Below are 18,534 nucleotides of genomic sequence, written 5' to 3'. Positions count from 1 at the left end.
ATCACATTGCTCTCCTTTGGAGGCAAAATCAGAAAGGCCCAGTGGCACAGGCCTCAGTCCAGCACACGCAGCCCTCCTTGTCCCTCCCGACCTGCCTCAGAGACGGAGGGCACTAACTGAGGGCCCACTGGGCCCCTCCCCAAATAATTCCTATAGATAGAAATGCAAAAACAACGAACAAACAAAATCCTAGGGAAAAGTCCAATAAGAACCTCAATCATACAAAAAGTCCAATTCCTCTTTTGCCTTCTGAGGCAGATGTGAGTCCCTTCTCACAAGGCTTCCTGTCCAGTTAGGACAACGTTACTATTTCATTTTTTAAAAATAAAAATAAAGATATCCACCCACCCTCCCCCCAAATGCTACTTCTACAGCCCACCCCACACACCTCAAACCAGGCGTTGCTCCCTTGACACAAGGTAAACTTAAAACTTTGCTGCACCCTCACAGCCTCCAAGGGGCTGCTCATCACAACCAACCCAAATGCAGTCTGCAGAGGAGCGGATAGCAGAGAGTATCTTTACTCTCCTTGCCTCCTACCACGAAGGCCCGATCCGCCGGGACAGAGGGAAGCCCCACCAAGGGCCCTGCCCCTACACAAGGAAGGGACAAGTCAAACAGGGAGAGTCCTCTCCCCCGTTTCTGCCATGAGCCTGGGGTCCTGGGCCACGGCTCCGCTGGGCTCATAAAGTCTCATGACTTCGAGATCCCAGTGCGAACCAGCCGGTCTTCTCCTGGGCCAGGTCCAGCTCTCGCAGGCGGATGTGCACCTCCCCCAGCAGAACGTTCTCCCAGAATCCTTGCTCACTCAGCACACTCAGCTGTAGCTCCCGCTGCTGCAGGTCTCCCTTGGGGATTCCATCATATACCAGCTGCAAATGCAAAATTGGGAAGAAAGGGAAGTAGTGAGACAGGGAACATGGAAGGGGGAGATGCTTAAGTCTGTGGTGGTGTGATCTGATCTGGCTGAGACCACTTTACCTCCCCAACCAGACAGAGCCCGAGGGAACAGAGAAAGCATACAGAACCCAAGGGAAGCTTTAAAGAACCCTGCTCTTGGGGGGACTTTCCTGGTGGCGCAGTGGATAAGACTCCACACTCCCAATGCAGGGGGCCCAGGTTCGACCCCTGGTCAGGGAACTAGATCCCACATGCATGCTGCAACTGCAACTAAGACCTGGCACAGCCAAATAAATAAATAAAAAATAAAAAAAAAACAAAGACCCCTGCTCTTAGCTCAGAGTTCAAGCAAATGAAGGCTTGTCATTGGGGCCACAGCTCATTATCAGCAAAGGACCAGCAGGCTCTTCCTCCCCACAGACCATGCCCCAGCTGTGGAGTCCCTACCCTAAGTGTCAGCAAACTTTTTTACATAAAGGGCCAAACAGGAAGTATTTTAGGCTTTATAGGCCATACATTCTGATCTATGTCAGGATGACTCAACCCAGCTGCTACAACATGAAAGCAGCCACAGACAAGACTTAAATGAATAGCAATGGCCACGTCCCAGTACAACTTTATTAACAAACTGGCACAGTCAGCCAACCCCAGCCCCACCCAGCACCTTCCCCACATACCATCTCATTGTAGGTGGGGTTGCAGGTTTTCCGGGCCACTTTGGTTTTCTTCTTAGTGGTTTTCTGAGGGTCAGGAAGGAGGTAAATCTTGACATAGGGGTCGGGATCATTCCCATCCTGGAGAAGTTGCTACAAAGGGAATGAAAACCAAAAAAAAAAGATAAAGGTTTTTCTATTTGTCTCTCTATCACCATTCCTGTGATCCCTCCCTGATCCAGACCCTCTTCTCCCACACCTAGCTTCTTGCAATGCACAATAATTTATGTTTCCCAGCTCATTGCAGTCTGCTAGAAACACCTACCATGGTAACATTAGGTGTCCTCCTAAAACATCTATCAGATTGCCTATGATATCCAGGCTATACTTTGTATACGAATGCTCGGGGCACGCCATAACTTGGTCTGTTCTGAATGAACCATCATGTCCCCAGATATCTCTGCCCAATATCTTTTGTCTATTTTGATCCAAGTAACCCCTAAGAGGCAGAGAAATGAGTCAGAGAAACTAAGTTGCTTGTTCAAGGTCAGCCAATTAGTGATTCACTCAGCCAGATCCTTTTAAAACTTAACTCAGATCTTGTCACGCCTCTGCGCAAAACCCTCCAAGGGCTCCCATCTCACTCACGGAGAAGCCACACTCCTGACTGTGGGACCAAGGCTCTGGTCTGCCCTCTCCAACCTCACCCTCTGCTGCAGGGGCTTCAGCCACACTGGCCTCCTCCTGCGGTTCCTGACATGCCCCAAGCAGGCTCCTGACAAGGGCTTTTGGGTTTAACTTCTCCCTCTGCCTGGAACAATCCTCCCTCAGATGTATGTGCATGGCTCCCTCCCTCACCTCCTTCCACCTTTGCCCAAATACCTCATCAATGAGGGTTTCCCTGGTCACTCTGCAAAATTGCTGCTAGCTTCATTCCACCCCAGTATTCTTTCTCTGCTTTATTTCTCGCCAGAGCACTTACCACTATCTGACTTGCCATATATTTAACTTAACTATTTGTCTGTCTGCTGCTTCCTACAAGAATGTAAGCTCCCTGAGGGCAGGGATTTTATTTTGTTTACCCTTGTATCCAGAGCTAATGTATGAGTGCCTGGCACATAGTAGGCAGTTGATGAAGAGTTGTTGAATAAAATGAATGAATGATTCTGTAAGAGTGAAACCCAGATCTCTCTGATTCCAAAGTTCATGCACCTCCTGCTACATACTAATGCCCCAACCTGCAAAAGGCCAGCACATTGCAGTATTCAGTAAGAGTTCCCTTCCCCTTCCACTCACAAGGTTCTTAGAATCATACCAAAAATGTAGTGATTATACTCTGCCTTGATTATGCTTGAAGGATGTCACATGGCTGCCTTACCTCTATAACCAGGAAATAAGCCCCTTGGGCCTCTCCCTTATAATAATCACCATAATAATAATACAAGGCACTATGTCAAGTGCTCTACATGCATTATCTCATTTAATCCCTATAACAACCCTATGAGATAGGTACTAACATTATCCTCATTTTAACGAGGCTAAGAGTAATTGGGCTACTTGCCAAAGACCACAGGTAGTAAGAAGCTGTGTCTAGTATTGCTTGGTCATACCATAGGCCTAGCATGGTAGCAGGCCCACTGGGTATTCATTCAGTAATCTTTGTGGTTACTCTCACAAGAGGGGGGCAGAAAAGGTCTGATCAGTCAGAAAAGTACCAGAAGAAAGATAAAGATCCAAATGAGGACTGTGTATGCACTTACCAAGCCCCGAATATGCATCACCATGATGAAGAGTTTGTTGTTTTTGTAGGAGATGGACAGCTTCACCTCTCCCCCAACCTTCCCGACCGGCCGGGCCCATGTGCCATCTGTAGGGACAAAGGAAACTAAGAAAGGTCATGAGGCCAGCCCTGTCCCCATCTGGTGCCAGGCAGACGTTTCTGTTTTCTTCTGACCCCCTGCCAGTAACTCCACGTCAGAGTCCTGATACCCCCATCGGGGATCTGCCAAGTGGCATCCGTGAACATGACTCAGAATTGGGTTGGGGGTGTCTATCCAATTCCAGTGTGTAAGGATATCCAGTCCCTGGGGAATCTGCTCAAGGAGCTGTGGACCCACAGCCTGAGTGGGAAACCAGATTCTCTAGCCAGTAAGCAAAGGAACAGAGACGAGTCAAGGAAAGAGAACTGGGAAGAGGCAGGGGCAGGAAAAATGACCTTTGGGAATGGTTCAGAGAGGTTGGCAGAAATGTCACAGAGAAGGCACTGTACCTGAGGACTTGGGAGCCAGGCTGGTGCCCGCAGTCTTCTCATCCCGGGACAGGGGGTGGAAGAAGGTGTACACCAAATCACACTGGAATGGAATCAGAAAACAGGGTCATTCCTCAGTAAGACAATGGCCCAGTGAAAAAAGGAAAAGGACTGTTCCACATTAAAAGAGACCTATGAAATGTGACAACCAAATGTAATATGCAGTTCTTGTTTGGGTCACGGCTCAAACAAACCAACTGTTAAAAGAATTTTGGAGATGACAGGGACATTTTGAATATGGACTATATTCTGGGTGATATAATGACAGTGTAGTTATGTAAGATTATGTCCTTGTTTTTTACAGATGCATAGTAAGTACTTAGGGGTAGAAGTCACGATGTCTGTGATTTACTTTAAAATATTTCATAAAAAATAGATGACTCAAACATGTCAAAATAACAACTGTTTAAGTGATGGATATATAGGCATTCATTATACTGTTTCTCTATTTTCCTATATGTTTTGAAAGTTCTCATAATACAAAAGTTTAAAAAAAAGAAAAAAAATCAAATAAAAGTAGGTCACATCAGGTCAAAAGCAGTCTGTTCTTGGAATTCCCAGGCAGTCCAGTGGGTAGGACTTGGCGTTTCACTGCTGGCAGGCCAGGGTTCAATCCCTGGTCAGGGAACTAATGCCTGACCCAGCCTTGGACAAAGACCATGAATCCTACTTTTGAGAATGTTTACTAAGCAATTAGGGAAAACAAAAACAAAACCCAAAATGTGTGAAAATACCCACTCTAGCATTAATAGTGAAAAAGGGGGGGAGGGGAATGATCTAAATATCTTTCAAGAAGCGAATGGTTAAAGAGATTATGGTATTGCAAGTTGGTGTATTAATTTGGTACACATATTTAAAGTTATGCTTACTATAAACACTTAAGTGAAAAAAGAACAGAATATAGCATTATATTTAAGCTATGACCACTATAAAACTATAAAAGTCACATTTATATATGGATAAATAGGAAGGAAACATGTAAGTGGGGTTAGATGGTTTTTTAGGCTGATGGGACTCCGGATGACTGTATTTGTCTTTATGCCCGTTATAGTACCATTTGTTTAAAGAAAAATCTAGGCGGATACACACACTCAACCTGCTCAAAACCTTCCATTTCCTCAGGCTCTTGCTCACTACAAGCACGTAACACGGACATGTCTCTCCGTGTGCCCAGCTGCATGTTTGTGTTTCACTGCATTTCTGTGCATAGTCCCGTGGGGCTGGAGCCATGACCCACCCACCTCTTCCAGACCCAGAAAAGCCAAGTTCCCTCCACGATTGCCACCCGCTTCCGTCCGCATCCCCCACCCCCCACCAGCGCCAGGGACAGCCAGGAACAGAGGCAGCCACCCACCTCGGCCACCTCAGGGGCTGTGTGGATCAAGTGCCAGATGTAGCCATTTAACTCCTCCCTCCGCCGCTCCGCCACCGCCTCTCCCCGTGAGCGGCCAATCACAAAGCGACTAGGGAAGCTGGACGGCAGGTGGGCAGTGGCAGGTGGGCAGTGGCGACGCAGGAGGGGGAAGATGAAGAAAGATAATGAAGAGGCAACAGGATTTAGTCACATTTCACTTGCATTTTCAGTCACCCGATCTGCATTTCTCACCAGCCTCCATTCCCAAGGACCTTTCCCCGACTCCATGCCTCCCCCAGCTCCCCAGGTCTGTGCCAAGGACACACACGCAGCATCTCACACCAGACAGTTCCTAGGACACCGGATGAGAAAACCAAACTGTTGAGCAGAGTCCTACAGCTCCCCAGAAGTGCCTCAGTGGCTCTGGAGCCCCCAGTTTTCCCCATCAAGGTAAAAATTCACTTGAAAAATCGCTTTTTTAAATTGTTGTGAAATACACATAACATAAAATTTACCATCTTAACCATTTTTAAAATATATATATATATATTTGATATGGACCATTTTTAAAGTCTTTATTGAATTTGTTACAATATTACTTCTGTTTTATGGTTTTTTGGGGTTGTTTTGGTTTTTGGCCACGAGCCATGTGGGATCTTGGCTCCCTGACCAGGGATCGAACCCACAGGCCCTGCATTGGAAGGGGAAGTCTTAACCACTAGACCGCCAGGGAAGTCTCCCGTCTTAACCATTTTCAAGTGTGCAGTTCAGAATTAAGTACACTTACATTGTTGTGCAACCATCACCACCATCCATCTCCAGAACCCTTTTCATCTTGCAAAACTGAAACTCTATACCCATTAAACAACTCCCCATTTGCTCCCTCTCCCTGGCAACCACCATTCTACTTTCTGTTTCTATGAATTTGACTACTCTAAGTGCTTCATGTAAGTGGAATCGTACAGTAGAATAATATTCCATTTTGTATATACACTGCATTTTGTTTATCTATTTGAAACATACTTTTACTCTTTAGAAGATTAGAAACTTGGAAAAATCTTCAGATTCAGTCAATCCCCTGCCTTTAGACCCAGGTTGCTTTCCTGGCAGGTGGACCCAAGCTTATTTTCAAGGCTGGAGGAAGACCTCTTGAGAGCCTCAGAAGAGCATGACAAGCAGGGGGAGCACTTGTCATCAAACTCATTGCCAGGAGGAGAAAGCCAAGGACATAGGTCTTTTCTCCAAAGGGCAGTATCTCACTCCTGCAGTCCTGCCCAGCCCCCATCCGCTCTCCCTCCCCAGTATCCCTCAGTGCAGAGAGTAAAGGCAACAGCTACCTGGGCAGGAGGGAAGAAGGGAAGAGCAGCCGCAGCTTATTGTGTAATTCCTGGAACTCCTCAAATGTCCTCTGGATGTAAGTGGCCTCATGAGCATTCTCTCGCATCACCTTTACCACATAAATCTGCAAAATCCAAATCTTAGAGAATACTCCCTGCCAAACCCTCTACACCCAATGAAGGGGGTAGGTGAGGGGACAGAAGCGTGTGTGTGTGTGTGTGTGTGTGTGTGTGTGCGCGCGCGCACGCACGTGCACACATGTGTGTTGGAGGAGTTATGCTTTCCAGAATGAAGAGGATAAAAATGTCTCTAATGGAGACAAAGATAATATACATATGCAGCAAAATGAAAGCAAAGATTAACAAGAATCCTTGTTTCACAAGACCCTTGACTCAGAGGGAACAGCCATCCAACTCAGCTCCCTGATTGTAGGCAGGCCACTTGGGCAGTGGAGAAGGAAGGGGTGTGTGACTGCTCCCAGCACAGGGTGCTCAGTCAACTCCAGCGCCCACAGTGTGGAAGGGAAGAAACAGTCAGAACCCCAACAAGCTGGGGCAGTGGGGAGCAAGGGAGGGTCAGATCGGAGAAAACACTTACGTAGCCTTTGTTGGGGTGGAAGATCTTCTCGTGGCGGCAGAGAAACACATCAGTGATGCGGCCAGAGCTCTTGAGAGTGTGCGTGCGGGGAGCAAAGGAAAGGGTCAGCCGGTCGTCTGAGCCTGTGAACTTCATCTGAGCCAGGTTATGAATGAAAAAATTGAGCTTTGTGGCTACACTGCCGAGGCTGGACTCAATCAACCTGCAGGAGGATGGGAAGAAAAGGATGTGACCCCGCACCCAAGTCCCAACTGCCTGGCAGAACTATCTCGAGAAATATCCCCTGACACCTGAGACTAATACTCAGCTCAGATCAGATCATTTTCCCTGTGTGATATCCTCATAGAGTGCATGACTGCACACAATGATCAGCATACAGTTTATTTCTGTGAACCTGGGGGTCTTATCTCCCCCCACTGCCCACCTGAGCCAAAGACAGTTAAACCAAGGTAGGAAGGAATTAGGGACGCCACCGTGGGCTCACCATGTAAATGTCTAAATACTGTTGTCAAACTGAGTTTCAAGGTTCAGTACAATGGAACCTCACCAAACAAAGCTCAATCCAGAGATTTTAGTTCAAAAGGAAAGGTACTGTATTAGACCCAACAGAGAAAATTTAGCTCGCTAAGTTCCAAAAAGGGTGCATAATAAAATGGACAAAACAGTAGACATTAGTATCCAGACACTTCCCTGCTTTCACACAAAGTGTGTCTAAGAACGTCAAATATGGGAAAACAGAACCATGGAATTCCATGTTTTGACAAGGGGGAAGGTTCTGATCCAGAGAGCTAGAAACTAGTACAAAATCCCTACTATACATTGCCCCATAGACAAAATCCTTGACCGAGACATGGTGAGAATGCAAGTAGGGGATCGCAATACCTCTATATAAAGGTCAGCACCCAAGTGCAGACGGGAGACTGAGTCTGAGAGAAGTAAAATAATTTACGCAAGTCAAAGGCAAAGTTGGGACGACTGACCTATATTGTCAACTCTAAGCTCTGCCACCGGAGCTAAGCCTTTCCCGTTTCCCTAGCACTGCTCTTCCCAATCCGGCAGCCTGGAAATTAACTACCCAGAGTGGGCAGCACTGTTTCGTATGGAGAGTTTTACCTGGTGAAGTAGGTAGTTGCATTGGCCTCTGTGTCCTGAGGCCTCAGGGCATCATACACATACTTGAGGTCTTCCAGGTCTGAGAGCTCAGGGATCCCACAGGACAACATCTAGAAGAGCAAAGAAGAAGAGAGGGTGCCTGTAACAACCAGGAATTCTTGCTTCTTCCTTACCATAAGGCAAGATTTTCTACAGCTAGGCTCCCTAACCCTTCTAGAGGGTGGCAGGCAGATGCTGTGGGCAGTGGCTAGCAGTCCACAGGAACTGGGGGGGCTGGAGCAGGAAGTCAGATACCTGCAGACACCATTGTCCCCAGGTGGTCTAAGCCCTGCCTTTACCTAGGGCTCAGAGAAGTAGATCTCCAGAAATCCTTTGAAGCAAGACAAGGGAGTCTTAAAGATGGTGCCAGATGATAAGAAGGAGGGGTTCGGAAAGGGATGGAGCTCCTCACCAGGCCCAGAAGGTTGAGGAAGAGGTGGGTGTGCTTGCGAATGAGGTTGTAGGCTTGGCAGCAAAGGTCAACAAAATCATGGAAGCGGCTGGAAGGCTTGTCACCCCCGTTGATGACATACGCCATGTCCGAGGTGAAGACAAAGGGGGCACGGTCCCTGGGCCAAGGGGAACATACAGGTAGAAGGTCAACATGAAGGAGGAAGCCCATTTTGGGGGCTGCGTCAGGGGATGGTTCTCCTCATCCCTCAACACCTGTGTGAAATGGATAGATGTGGCTCCTCTAACATTTTCGTTTTTCTTTTCCTCCCTTAATCTTAAAAAATCCCCAAACACATCCTTCATTGGTTCCTTGCCTGTGACCTAGTGATATTTTCCCTGGATATCTAGTTGTATCCCGTTTTGCTGTGGTTTGGGCTCATTTCCCTTTGCTCAGTCCTCAGCAGGGAGGGACAATGGCTGGTGCCTGCCCTCTTCTGCAAGGCCCTGAAAGGACTTGACCTCTTTCTCAGTCTTCTCTTCTCCAAAGCTGCTCAGCCCAGGGACCACACTCTGCAGTGCAGGCCCTCCCATCACGGGCTCGTGTTCCAGCTCCGAACCATTTCCGCTGACCTCCCTGGCCTACACGCACATCCTGGCTTCAGGAGACCACTTACCGCTTGATGTTCCCGAACATCTGGGCGTGGCCCAGGAAACGGCCAAAATCTATGTGGAACATGTGGCCAGTCGTCTTCAGCATGATGTTGTCATTGTGACGGTCACAGATGCCCAAGACGTACGTGGCCACACAGCAGCCAGCACAAGAATAGATGAAGTTCTCTACCGCCTGGGAGAAGGAAGGCAGAGGGGAGGAGGGGACATAAAGCTGGTGTGGAGGGACCCCAGGGGCACAGCCAGACTGAATTCAGCCAGCCCTGCCCCTCTCTCATGAGTCCAACAGCTCTCATATCTGCCTGTTCAGCCTTCATCACATACTTACACACTGATGCACACAGAAACTTCTCTTGTATCTTATGGGGCAAAAGGAGATGGAAGGCTTATAAAGTATATCTCCACCACGTTATCTGCAATTCACCACCTTCTGCACCTTTCTTTCTCCTTGGGAAACTGGTTGTAAAGACAGTGCACTGATCCGGGAGCCCAGACTTGACCAGCCCATAATCAGGGAAGACTGATGTTTACAACTTTCCCAACTGTTTGTGGTGACCTTAACTCAAGCACAGCAAGGAGGCAGCTGACTTAAGGGCCTCTTCCTGACCCTGCTCAGAATTCTTCTGTCCTTCTCCCTGCCCCCAGTATGACTCCCATTTCCACTGTTCTTGGTAACAGATGAATGCTAATCTAATTAGTCACTTCACTCCAAGGAAGAGCTGAGGCAGCTTAACACTTCTAGGGGATGTTTTACACTCGAAAATCAGACACCTCTAGCTGGTAAAATGTGTTAGAGCAATTTCTGAGTTTAAAGCAGGAGGGCAGGGAGTAAGGGGTTGGATCTACCTTATTTTATCTGGTCAGCATTTGCCCCCTTATCTGTCTTTCCAGTAAAAAATGTATGGAATTAGTGAATAGACACCTTTCATCCTCTAAATCCTCTTTGTGAGGTTTCTGGAATTCCCAAGAACTCAAGAAAGACTCATCAGCAGAGGCAACAGTTGTCACAGCCAAGTAAGAATGGACAAAGTTGGGAATGAGAGAAATCTTCATAGAACACATGCCCTTCCCACCTCCCTCTGCAAGCTTCCCCCCAGCCTTCAAGGACCTTCCTTGAGCTCCACACCTTTCCCAGATCTTACCAGCCTGCACTGACTCCTCCCCATTGAGCCCCTACAGGCACCATTCACTCAGAACTTAGTATTCTCACTTTCCCAGGGTCCAGGGATCTTATCTCTCAGCAGCCTCTTGGCTGTTCCACAGGCTTACTTCAAAACTAGCTACACACAGGGCTTCCCTGGTGGCGCAGTGGTTGAGAGTCTGCCTGCCGATGCAGGGGACAAGGGTTTGTGCCCCAGTCTGGGAAGATCCCACATGCCGCGGAGTGGCTGGGCCCGTGGGCCATGACCGCTGAGCCTGCGCATCTGGAGCCTGTGCTCCGCAACGGGAGAGGCCACAACAGTGAGAGGCCCGTGTACCGCAAAAAAAAAAACTATCTACACACAGAAATCCCCTGGCTACTTGTTAAATTAAACCAGCTGACTAATCCCTAGGAAGTTAAGAATAGAAAGTTTGTAAAGAAATCACAGAATGTACCTTCTGGAAGAAAAAGAGATTTCTATGATAGGGAAATATATAATTGAAAAGAAACCACTCAATAAGTATAACCCATCAACTCCCAGTCTTAACCATCTCCATCAACCTGTCTTCGTGTCACAGGTGTTCTTTCTACCTGAAAGGCATCCTATTTTGACTTACAAAGCAGCTATATGCCTGTACTCTGCCACAGAGTAAATAACTAGCCTCATCACCTAAGTTATGCAGGGTGTTGGCTGCTTACTGGCGGGAAGTCTCACTGTATAAAGAGAGCTCTCCTGATTTAAGGGGTTTCACTTATAGGATGGAGGTACTCTGTTTGCTGAGTAGGTGGCCAAGAGACAAGTATCTCTAGTTCTTTCCTCCTGGAAGGCACCATAAGAAACTACCAGCATCATTCTAACAGAAAGACTAGAAGAGCTGAGAGCTATTTTTGAAAGACTGATATTAAACATTGAGACACTGAGTTAGCTTCTCTCTATGTGTATTCTTGTTGTACAAGCTTTTATAATATTTATTATGACTCTTTATTACATTGGCAAGGAGTAATCATAATTCCAGCACCAAGCACAGTGCTTCTGTATGGTGGCTGCTTAATACCTGAAAACTACATGTTAGTATAAATAGTATATAGGGTTGAGGGAGGGAGGAAACAATATCACTCCTTTCCAAGGGTAGAGGACCTTAACATTTACAACATACAGGGGATGGGTTTTGAGGGATGGGAAAGGGAAGAAAGGGCTTTCCAGGCAAAGGAAATACTATCGTCTAAAGGTATTGAAGAAATGCAAGTAGCTCCCTAAACTACAGCATAAATTATCATAAGATGAGGAGGTGCAGTGGATAAGATCACAGGGGCAGGCAGGGCTGGATTACAAAAGGCCTTGCGGCATTGTTGTGGATGACGGACTCATCTTTTAGGACACAGGGAGCCTTTGAAGAATTGAGAGCAAAGGAGTGACATGAGCAGTTTGCGCCTTATTTTAAAAGACTCTGGGGGCTTCCCTGGTGGCGCAGTGGTTGAGAGTCCGCCTGCCGATGCAGGGGACACGGGTTCGTGCCCCGGTCCGGGAGGATCCCACATGCCGCGGAGCGGCTGGGCCCGTGAGCCATGGCTGCTGAGCCTGCGCATCCGGAGCCTGCGCTCTGCACCGGGAGAGGCCACAACAGTGAGAGGCCCGCGTACCGCAAAAAAAAAAAAACTCTGAAATCCAGCAGAGGATGGTAATGGAAGGAGGAGAGGCAGTCCAGTAGTTCAGGGGACAGAAAGCAAATGGCTGAAAGAAATGGTAAGAAGAGGACAGATTCAAGAGACATCTGGGGAACAGGGCTTGGTAAAGCAGAGGAGAGGCAGAAGGAAACATCAAGAAGACTCATGGCTCTGTCTTGGGTGACTGCACAGAGAGAGTCATACCATCCAGAAACACAAAAAGCAGGTTTCAAGAGGACAAGGAGAGACAGAAAGCTCGGTTTTGCCTATACTGAGTTTGACGTACAGGTGAAACACAAGCGGAGAGGTCCGGCAGTCAGGTGGTGAGAGAGGGAAAAGGGAATGGCTTTGGAAGTCATCGGTAAGTGGGTGGTAAAGTAATAAGAGATGATGAGCTGGCACGAGAAGAGTACAAAGAGCACAGCAGGCCAGGAATTAAACCCTGGGGAATGCAAACATTTAAGGCCTCGGAAGATCATCTAATTACATGTTCACTAAACAACATTCTGATTATAATTTGGCTGCCCACGTAGGTTCTCCTTCAGGGATAAAAGCCATTGATCAATATAAGTTAGTATATGGATCGCTTCTGATTTATGGTCATTCTCTTATGAGCTTGGTTATTATGATTTATTCCTTCCCCTAAACTTAATTAACCCAGAGGCAAGAGCCATGAAGCTGTGGACCAGCCACAGAACACAGCAGGTCACCAAGGCCCTACCACCCAGTACAGACCCGCCTGAGGAAGGTCAGCTACCTTTTCTATCATCTCTGTCTCATATCTATCCTCAATCCTGGCTTCGGGTTACATGCTTGTCACAAACCAGCTCCATAACTGGGAACAAATGAGTGAGTCTTAATTCACGTCTATGAAAAGAAGAGTTGGATAAAATGATCTCTAAAGACTCTTCCAACTCTTGTTCTGCAAAGCACCACTGGACTCCTTTCAGGACACAGGAGGACCTGAATAGGTTCGTGACTAAGAGGGCCCCCTCCTCCAAACTCAATCTGCCAGAGGAACTCAGCGAAGGCTTCCCAGTTGGATACCAGGGGATGTTCTTGGTCAGCTTACAAAAGTCATTTGACCCACCTCTAGACATCTGGAGGCACCAGCCAACCAAGAGTGTTTCTTTCCTCCCAATACAGCTGAGCTGTCTTCTCTGTGCATGTGTGGGCCTTGTGGGAACACAGTGTGCCAGAGTCACGCACATCCCACCCCAGCTTCACCCCCACGCTTCAATCCTACCTTCTCGTACTCGTCCTCCCCAGGGTTGTGCTTCTGCAGCCAGTCGGCTAGGGGCCGGTCCTTGAAGGAGCCGGTCACCCCGTGCTCCACCTGGATCTTGCGCAGGGTCTCAGAGTTGGGGATCATCTCTACCATCCCTGTGAGGGGAGACATCAAGTCACTCTCCAGAGCAGAGAGAAGGTGTCTGTCAGGAGAGGACTACAAGAGCTTTGCTGGATGCTTCCCTGTAAATTAAGCTCTAGGGCATTTGGACAAAGTCTGATAATAAGGGGAAAGATCATTCCCCTGGTTTCATACTCCATGCTGTGACTCTTTGGTCCCCCCAGCTCATAGCCATGATCCTTTTTTGTTTTAACTTTTACTATGGGATTTTCAAATACATATAAGAATAAAGAAATGGTATCATGAACTCACACAAAACCAGTTTCAAAAATTATCAACACTTTGCTAATCTTGTTTCATCTATTTCACTCACCCAGCCCTGCTTCCCCCTCTTCTCTTCCACCCTCCCCCTACTCCATTCGCAGCTGGAGTATTTTTAAGTAAATCCCATACATGTCATTTCACTCATAAGTATTTCAAGTATAACTAGCAAGGACATAACCACCATGCCATTATCACATCCAAAAATTCAACGACCATTCTTTGATAGTCTAACCCAGTCTACATGCAAATTTCCCCCAACTGTGTCAAAAAGTATCTGTTTACAGTTGGTTTGTTAGAATTGGGATCCAAAGTCTACACAGTATGCTTGGTTATGTCTCCAAGTCTGCTTTATTTTACAATAGTCTCTCTCCTCTGCCTTCTTTTTTAAATGCCATTCCACAGCTTCTAATGGGATAATCTTGCCCTTTTCATTTTTCTGGAGAAGGACACAGTTCTCGTCAGGGAATGGCAAAAGGGCAGTAAGCAAGAATGCCCCCCACGCCAGCTGCCCAGTCAGAGCCCTGCCCACTCCCTACTGACCTCTCCCACGGCCAGTGGAGAAGCAGCGGAAGAGGACCATGCGCATGTCCAGCCCCTCCTGGACCCAGATCTTGCTCATGATGCGAATCATCTGCAGGGTCAGCATGTCCTGGCGAAGGTCGTCCCCACACTGGATGAAGGAAGACAATGACCGGAACCACCTCCCCCACTTCCTCCGGCTCCCAGATCTCCCAGGAGGGCAACCTTGGCCCAGACTAGTGACCAGGGACTGCTCAGTTCTCCCACCTCACACTCAGATCTGCTCACACCAGGTCAAACACCAGAGATGGGCCAGGAACCACATTTTGCCCGTGTGGTGTTCCAGCTCTTCCCCCAACCCCACGTCCCCATTTACACTGAAGTCAGGGTCCTCTTCTTCATGCAGCCTTCCTGACCATCAAAGCCTTAAAACTTGAATGTTTACACCTTGGATTTGGAACTTACACACAACAAATATATGTTACTAAGTCATACATGCCTTTCATTTCCCCCACTGGATTGTCCGCTCTGAGACTATCCTTTATTCCTCAGAATCATGGATGTACCAGTTAGAGGCACCTTAAGATTCATCTAAGTCCAACCTGCACCTGATTTATGAATTTCCTCTTCAGCACGCCTGCCATAGTCATTCAGCTTGAATACTCCAGGGACAGCCAGGTCAGCACCTTATCCATTCCATTGCTGAGGTAGCTCTGCCTTCTAGAAAGCGCTTCTGATATTGAGCTGTCAGTTACCTCCTTACACATCCCAACACTGTTCCTAGCCCTCTGGGGCCACACATAATTAATCTATTTCCTTTTTCACCCGATAGTCTTTCACACACTAAAATGGCAGCATCAGTGTGGACCAGCAGGAAGAGAATGGCCCTGAGGCTGCTTCTGCCACCCTTGGATTCCCACCTCTCCTTCTCTCTACCATCTACATTCCACCAGGCTTGAGAGACGTGTCCTCACCTTGAAGATGACACGGATGTTCTCGCCCAGCGGATCCACATTTTGGAAGGAGAGCTTGAGGGGGACTGCATTGGAGTTGAAGTAGGAACAGTCCTGCCACAGTAGAGAGGGTAGTGATGAGGGTCAGGGTGGCACAGGCCCAGGAAGGAAAACGGCCTCTCCAACTCTCCACCAGCTGCTGCTCATTGTTTCTTCCAGATTTCTGCGGAGCCCATATTCCTTTCCTCCCTCCCTACTGCCATCACCCTGGTTCAGTTTGTTATGACTTCAGCTCCTGCGCCTGGTCTCTCATCCCTTCAGTTCACTCCACACACAACTTACTAGTTGTGTGACTTCTGGCAAGTCGTGTGTCCCACCTATAACTCAGTTTACTCCTCTGTAAAATGGGGCTCACAACAGTACCGACTTCGTAAGAGTCGTGAGGATGAAATGTGATAGCCAAAGGAAAGCACTTAAAACAGTGCCAGGCACAGAGGGTGTGCTCGATGAATGACAGGTGGTAGCATCACCAGCCTGGACTTCAACCCCGACACCGTCAGCAGAGGCACTTACCCAGCCCCCAACCCAGTTCCTCCACCCCGCAGAGCTGTCGAGTAAAAGTCCATACACATTAGCGTTGGCAGGAGGCCCCACATATGCCTTTCTTCCTCACCTCTCTCGATAACCAGCTCAGTGAGGACCTGGCTTCCACTGAGCCCTCCCCACTCCGAGAGCCCCAAACCTACCAGTCACTCACCCTGGGCACGATGCCCTTAACCAGCAGACTGGGGCTAAGCGGCAGGCGGCAGGAGCCATGGAGGGCAAAAAACTGCCCCACCTCCTCCAGGCCCGTGCGGAGAATCCCCTGGTGGGGAAAGGAGAGCAGGGGTGAGGTGAGGGGCCCATAAGCTCCACTCAGAGCCAGGCCTCTCCCAGGGGCGGGTGCCAGTAGTGGTTGGCATGGAAATAGTCACCCGAGAGACGTGGACAACCTCCTGGAGAAGGTGAAGAAGGAAGACTGCCCCACCCACACCACAGCCTGGGCCACAGCCCAAACACCTATAGAGACTGGGTGGATGACAGAACAGCTTAAAGCAGCCCACGGTGAACTGAGAGGGTGGGCTACAGGCCAAGGAGGAGTTGCCACTTGGGCCGTTGCCAAAAAAGCCAATCATCTAGACTTCACAGTCTCCCAATTTTTCAATGTTAGCAACCAGGATCACTAATACTGGACTAATACAACCCCTTTGTGCAAACAGATAAAGGTGCACCCTCTGGATGGTAGCAGCCCTGAGCCGTGGCTCACAGCACAGTGAACAAAGTATGACTGAATTTTAGCCCTCACTTGCCCCCCTCTGGCTGGGTGCTCTTTTTTTTTTTTTTTTAATTGGTTTCTGCTTTATAACAAAGTGAATTAGTCATACGTATACATCTGTTCCCACATCCCTTCCCTCATGCATCTCCCTGGCTGGGTGCTCTTGTGCAGTGAACAACTTACACAACTGGGCTTAGCCTTTAAGGTAAACAGTTAAATAAAAATTTTAATACTTCACAAGCCAAAGAGAACACATTCCATGGGCTGTATCCAGCTTGCAGACTGTCAGTTTGTAGCCTGTAGGTTAGGGAGACACCTCTTTCCAGCCCCTCACCAGAGGTGGTTAAGTGCCATCCTGCTGGTCAAGATGCCTAAGAAGTTAATGACTGGCTGCAGAGGCCCAGAACCGGAAATGGGTAGAGGCAGCCTCACCCCACTCACCGGCCGTGCAGACGGGGCAGCCTCCCGGACCTGCTGGGCCAGCTTGGCCAGGGTACTGACAAGCCAGCACTGGCGGTTAAACTCCTCTCTCAGCCCCTTGCCACAGCAACACAGCAAGGCTGCCAGCAGATACTGGTAGCGGATGCTGAACTGAGAGTCCTTGAGGCCGTCTTTCAGCAACCTACCAGGCAAAGGGAGGGAGGAAGTCAGAACACTCAAAGGATAACAGGCAAGGGGGGGTGAGGAGTGGTCAGACCCAGCTCCGACTCCCTGGAAAACCCACCCCAAACTTGGGAAGGCAAACAGGCTCTGGATGCAAAACTTATACAGAGGTGTTCAGCCATATCTCAGTCTGCCCATGCTGTCTTTAAATAGGGCTCAGAGCCCTTCTGCATCTGGTTTCTCCTTGTATTTCTGCCGTGCGTGGGTGGAGGGCAGGGCCAGGGATGAGCCCCACTGTGCTTATATGCGGGTGAGCTGAGAGCCCCTGAGGAAAAGGTGCTGGCCCAAGGCCACCTGGTAAGTCAGCCACATACTGCAACCCACATGGCTCAGCTCCCCACCCTTGCAGGCTTAGAGTAAAACACTCCCAAGTGAAGGAGATGTGTCCACCTCTCCTCTTCCTGCACACAGTTTTACCAGAAGAAGTAGTGAGTCACTCTCAAGTCAGAGACAGCTCGTTTCAGGAGGAAGCGCACCAAGGGGCTGTCCAGGTAGCACTCATACTTTAAGGCCTGTGTAGGAGACAGGGAACAGGAGGCTTTGTTGATTGCCTGTAATCTACACCAACTGCTATCCCTGCAGGATGCAGTCTGTCTTGGGGTCCTGGGGGTGGGACCATCAGAACTGGAGGGAAGGCCAGCTCACCCACCTGCACGAGCTGGGGCAAGTAGTCCAACAGCTCAGCATCAGAGAGGGAGCCAATCCACTGAACGGCCATACGACGCACCTCCTGGTCTGGGAACCTGCAAAATAGAGCCCAGGACCCTGACAATCCAGCCACAGGGTCTAAGGCACAGGAGTGAGCAAGCACCCTCACACATGGGCCTCAGAGCCATGGGTGAACAAATGGCAATGACTCCCAGAATCTGCCAAAGCCACTAGAAGAGTCTTAAGCACCTTTTCTGGATTGCAACCATTGAGAATGGCCCTGGCCCATGGTCAGAGTCAGCCTTGGGCCATGGAAGCCACTCTCACTCCCTGTATGAGTTCAAGAAAATGGGACAAAGTCCTCAACCCCACTCCCAAAGATCTCTTCCTTGACTCCCACTGTGCCAGAAATCCCACCATCAAAGAGCCCACGTGAGGGTCAAAGCATTATCGTTTCTTGGTACCATCCTTTTAATGCAAAGCTTGCCAGGCAAATAACAGAGATCATGAAATTATATATAAGCCAGTACACCTAGCCAGAATTAGTTTAGCAGAGATTAGCAAAACCTTTGCCTCAATAAGTCCTGAAGGCAA

General features: G+C 48.5%; 1 protein-coding gene across 2 annotated transcripts in view; it reads right to left on the bottom strand.

Moving 5' to 3' along the window:
- Positions 1–683: 683 nt before the first annotated feature.
- The window catches only part of PIK3C2B (phosphatidylinositol-4-phosphate 3-kinase catalytic subunit type 2 beta), a gene marked incomplete at both ends in the record, with an annotated part of 39,441 nt that continues 21,590 nt past the window's right edge, over positions 684–18,534 (bottom strand). For both annotated transcript variants that reach the window (XM_079697790.1, XM_079697791.1), the window contains 17 exons: positions 684–872; positions 1,578–1,706; positions 3,314–3,420; positions 3,823–3,904; positions 5,216–5,333; positions 6,553–6,677; positions 7,151–7,352; positions 8,264–8,373; positions 8,715–8,871; positions 9,370–9,539; positions 13,417–13,553; positions 14,383–14,512; positions 15,336–15,428; positions 16,072–16,179; positions 17,071–17,251; positions 17,710–17,804; positions 17,942–18,035. In XM_079697790.1, the coding sequence (XP_079553916.1) occupies positions 684–872; positions 1,578–1,706; positions 3,314–3,420; positions 3,823–3,904; positions 5,216–5,333; positions 6,553–6,677; positions 7,151–7,352; positions 8,264–8,373; positions 8,715–8,871; positions 9,370–9,539; positions 13,417–13,553; positions 14,383–14,512; positions 15,336–15,428; positions 16,072–16,179; positions 17,071–17,251; positions 17,710–17,804; positions 17,942–18,035 (2,227 nt within the window). The remainder of the gene's footprint in view (positions 873–1,577; positions 1,707–3,313; positions 3,421–3,822; positions 3,905–5,215; positions 5,334–6,552; positions 6,678–7,150; positions 7,353–8,263; positions 8,374–8,714; positions 8,872–9,369; positions 9,540–13,416; positions 13,554–14,382; positions 14,513–15,335; positions 15,429–16,071; positions 16,180–17,070; positions 17,252–17,709; positions 17,805–17,941; positions 18,036–18,534) is intronic.

The sequence above is a fragment of the Hyperoodon ampullatus genome (assembly GCF_949752795.1).
Source record: "Hyperoodon ampullatus genome assembly, chromosome: 2".
NCBI classification, from domain to species: Eukaryota; Metazoa; Chordata; class Mammalia; order Artiodactyla; family Ziphiidae; genus Hyperoodon; species Hyperoodon ampullatus.
The sequence above is the reverse complement of the archived record's forward strand: the minus strand, read 5'-3'. Positions and strand labels throughout refer to the sequence as shown.